A 4,246-nucleotide genomic window follows, 5' to 3' on the forward strand; every position below is an offset into this window, starting at 1 on the left:
TTCTGCAGGGAGTCAAAATGGTGTTGCTACACAGCTTAAGGAGGACAACGCAAAGATAGTGAGCATCCACTGCATCGCACACAGACTTGCTCTTGCTGTTGGACAGGCCGGCAACAAAGGGAAGCACATTGGCTTTTCGCAGTTCGATGGAAGGCCTGAAAGAGATACAGGAAAGACATATTTATATCACTGTCTTATTAAACAGTACAATGTAACATCAAACTATAGTTAACCTTCATTCAAACTTAGATTTATTTCTAGAAGAGCCATATATCCTGGAAACTGCAAGAATAATTAATGAAAATATTACTTAAATTGTAGTTCTCCTTGCAGAAGATCCTCAATGACCCAGATATAAAGGCGAAACAACCCAAGGACGTGTGGTGGTTGTCCCACGATGCTGCAACAAACGCACTATACAGATCACTGTGCAGCGTATTTGTACATCTCAATGAGGAGATTCATCAGGGGGTTGTCATAGCCCGAGCTCTACGGATCTGGCTATGAAAGTACAAAACAATAGCAATCCTGTACCTGTACCTGCTACAACACAATAGCAATCCTGTACCTGCTGTGTGACGTCCTGCCTCACCTGTCAGCTCTCAGCAAATGCTTTCCACAAAAAAATTTTGACCTGACAGAGATCCACAGAGCAGTGGAGGCAAAGAAGGAGCTGACGCGTCTGGACAGGGATGAGCCGCTTGCTGGTGGACAGCTGGCTGACCTGGATGTAGATCTGGGTCCAGGAGAACGGCTGGATGGCCTTGACATCTTAGTCTCTGACCAGCAGAGATAGGAGTTTGCAAATGTGAGCAGTGCATTCATTGATAACCTTGTGGAAAATCTGGAAGAGAGATTCCCCCAAACAGACCTCTGGTGTTCTGGACCCTAGCTGCCTACCGAATGAGATGACAGGTGATGGGTGGGGAGGAGATGGCCACACTGTCCATCTTCTACTCTGATGGGTACTCCTCCATCGACAGGGAGGCACTCAGAGATGAGTGGATTGCCTACCGACAGCAGCTGGGCAACTATCATCAGAAAACTCCATGGACTGATGTGACACTTCCTCAAGTGATTGACATCCCATTCAGCTCATCCCAGACACCCAGTGTTCCACATGTGACTGTTGTGCCACAACCCCTCTTTTCTCAGGTAATCTGGACATCAAAAATAACTAATTGGCAAGCTCAAATTTGTATTATCAGCAGTTCATTTCGGAATTTACTCTTTATGCAACATGCGTTCTCTACACAATGATTTTTGATCTGATTGTGTCCAACTTGCCATTTTTTTCCCAATATATACCATACTTTCCAGACTATAAGCCTATGACTATAAAATGCACTCACCCAGTCTCCCACGTCTCACCATCGCTTCATTGATGCCAAGCTTACGTGCAGCAGCTCTATTTCCTTCTTCATCAGCCGGATCGATCGTTAGCCGAGAAAACATAAATTAGCTGCATCATTTTAGAGCCGCGGGTTCACAATGTGTGGAAAAAAGTAGCGGCTTATAGACCGTAAATTACGGTACTTATAGACTCTGCTTTTGGAAGTGGGACCCCCTCTCCTAGCCCAGCAATGGAGGAGACATACCCATGGAACCAAGTACATCCATTCAGGTAAAGTAGGCAGTGTTTTGGTTGTCAGAAATGCAATCTGATTTAACAGCTTTATCAGTTTAGTGAAGCCTTTTTTTATTTTTTCTTATGTCAGAATGACTGTCTGGACCTGAGAGAAATCCCTGGATGGAAGGCAGTCGATGACCTAGCCGGGTACCTTGTCAGCCTGAACCATAGCATTACTGCTTTGTCCACCTCTGAAATAGCAGAGATACGGCGGCTGTACTCCCACTTGCATGCCATCGACCAGTCACCTACCACATATTCTCTCAAGTCCAAGAAGAAGACTTTGCCAGGGTTGTGGAGAGCGTCTTGGAAATGTAGTGGCTCGGCACCTGGCCAGCAAGCAGCTGAAAGGTAATAAGTTACAGGAATATAGTTGTGATGTGCATTTATCCCTTCAACATAATGTGTCGTTAGTGTGGAGTTAATGATGACATGCAATTTGGACTTTGTTGTTGATTCACAGACTCTTCATGGTACACAGCCAGGCTGCCCACAGACCTGATGTGAATAGGGTGTCAGAATGTGTGGCACTGAAACTTTTCAAAGAGTTCAGGGAAGCCGGAAGTAGGCCCAAGGACAACAGAGGCAAAACTTTTGATATCTAGTGAAAAAACTCAAATTTTATTCAGTGTAATCCCCACAAAATTCCCCCTTCTCTCCCCCCCAGCAGTCCCTTTTGCCCCGTCTTTGGCCCAAGGATGGAACGGACTGACTAGGACAGAGCGGGATTTGAACGGCCAACCTTTCAGTATTGGACGACCCACTGTACCATCTGAGCCATGGCCACTCCCAAGCAATGCTTCTTCCATCCCCTTTTCAAACCCTTTTCATGTCATCCGTCTGTCCAGTTGTGCTAAGACATGACACTCTGGCGTGGACCCAAATGCTCGAGACACACGAGGTGAAAGGTTAAAGGAGAACAAAATTAGGGAGCACAACGTGCCCAATATAAACTAAAAAGCCCAAAGAACAAAAACACATGGAGCTAGGATCAAGATTCTGAAACAAGATGGTCTTCAGAGGGATAACAAAAACAACACACTGACAACAGACAAAGGGAGAGAGGAGAAATAAAGGGCGAGCAGGGATCACAATCAGGTGTGGGCAATTACAGGAGGAACACCAGGTGCAGGCAATGAGAGGATTAGGGAAGACAAAGACAAGACTGACAGAGTGCAGACAAAAACAGGAAGGTGACCACCGTCACTGAAATAAAACAGGAAGAGACAAAACCAAAAACCCTAAATTAGATCAACACAAACGTCGACACATGACAAGTTGTCGTCTGTTAAGTGTTTGTCTGTGGTAGCAGGTTTGAAATAAACGTGAATGAATGAAAAAGAGGGAGCTCAGCAGAAAGGAGAAGCTCTCGATTTACTGGTCAGTCTACGTTCCAACCCTCACCTATGGTCATGAGCTCCGGGTAATGACCGAAAGAATGAGGTCATGAGTACATGCAGCCGAAATGAGTTTCCTACACAGGGGGGCGGGCTCTGCCTTAGAGATAGGGGAGGAGCTCAGACATCTGGGAGGGACTCAGAGTAGAGCTGCTGCTCCTCCACGTCCAGAGGAGCCAGTTGAGGTGGTTCATCTGGTGAGGATGCCTCCTGGACGCCTCTCTGGGGGGGGTTCAGGCATGTCCAACCGGGAGCAGACCTCAGGGTAAACCCAGGACACACTGGAGGGATTATATCTGTGGTTTGGCCTGGGAACGCCTTGGGATTCCCCTGGAAGAACTGGTGGAAGTGTCTGAGGAGAGGGCTGTCTGGGCTCCTCTGTTGAGGGGGCTGCCCCCATGACCGAACCTGGATAAGAGGAAGAAGACGAGTAAGAGTATGAGTATTTTAGAAAGTCACTGTGGTCTTATCCAACAGAAAATACGTACATGTTAAGCATAAAATGAATACTACGATTGCGTCACATGAAGAAATGAAATCCACAGCCATTTAATTTAAATTACTCCAACAAAAATGTAGATATGAATTTATGCAGTCACAGTCTTAATATTTTAACACCTTTTTTTGCATTTTAAATAGACTTGTTGAAAATCCTTGTGTGTCATTTGACCCTGTTTTATTCATATCTGTACTTCTTCACACTTAGATCTTAACGGTAAAAATTCTCTCTGGGCAATAATATGTTAAGCAACCACAGCAACACAGTATTCTGTCATTTCAGTAAACATGCTGCAGCAAGTTGGACACAGTTTTGTATCCTGGGAAATCTTCCTGCTGCATTAAAAAAAAACTTCATAAAGAGGTGTGGCGTTGCTCTAACTGTCAGGCGCTGGCAGGTTATTGAAGAAAGGTTGACGAACAAGTTTTCATCTTTGAACATGAAACTAAATCTCAAACATTGGAAGATTATCCTGAGTCTGCATGAGAGCAAACAATTCAGGTTCAAGAGGGAAGAAACCTGGACCTAAAGCTTTGACCTAATGTGTGTTTTTACTTGAAATAAAGGCATGACCGCCTCTCTTTAATCCTTGGTTTGAGGCAGGATCAGCTATTCACTCATTTATTCACCTACATTTGTGGCACATCTAAAATAATGTGACCCCATTTTGTGTTTTTTTTAAGTCTATGTTTTTATTTTATTACTTTTACATTTTACTGT

At 44.6% G+C, this 4,246-nt stretch overlaps 1 protein-coding gene across 1 annotated transcript; it reads left to right on the forward strand.

The window, feature by feature from the left end:
* Positions 1-918: 918 nt before the first annotated feature.
* On the forward strand, positions 919-2,235 carry LOC115412077 (uncharacterized). The gene is made up of 3 exons (XM_030124370.1): positions 919-1,155; positions 1,719-1,981; positions 2,094-2,235. The coding sequence occupies exons 1-3, from the start codon at positions 919-921 to the stop codon at positions 2,233-2,235; spliced, it is 642 nt and encodes a 213-aa protein (XP_029980230.1).
* Positions 2,236-4,246: the final 2,011 nt, after the last annotated feature.

Source organism: Sphaeramia orbicularis, chromosome 21 (genome assembly GCF_902148855.1).
Source record: "Sphaeramia orbicularis chromosome 21, fSphaOr1.1, whole genome shotgun sequence".
Taxonomy (NCBI): domain Eukaryota; kingdom Metazoa; phylum Chordata; class Actinopteri; order Kurtiformes; family Apogonidae; genus Sphaeramia; species Sphaeramia orbicularis.

Excerpts from the sequence above, each read along its gene's own strand:
- LOC115412077 (XM_030124370.1), top strand. The coding sequence starts at position 919 with ATGGGTGGGGAGGAGATGGCCACACTGTCCATCTTCTACTCTGATGGG. Across the intron at positions 1,156-1,718 it reads CACAACCCCTCTTTTCTCAG|AATGACTGTCTGGACCTGAG; the intron begins GTAATCTGGACA and ends TTCTTATGTCAG. Across the intron at positions 1,982-2,093 it reads GGCCAGCAAGCAGCTGAAAG|ACTCTTCATGGTACACAGCC; the intron begins GTAATAAGTTAC and ends GTTGATTCACAG.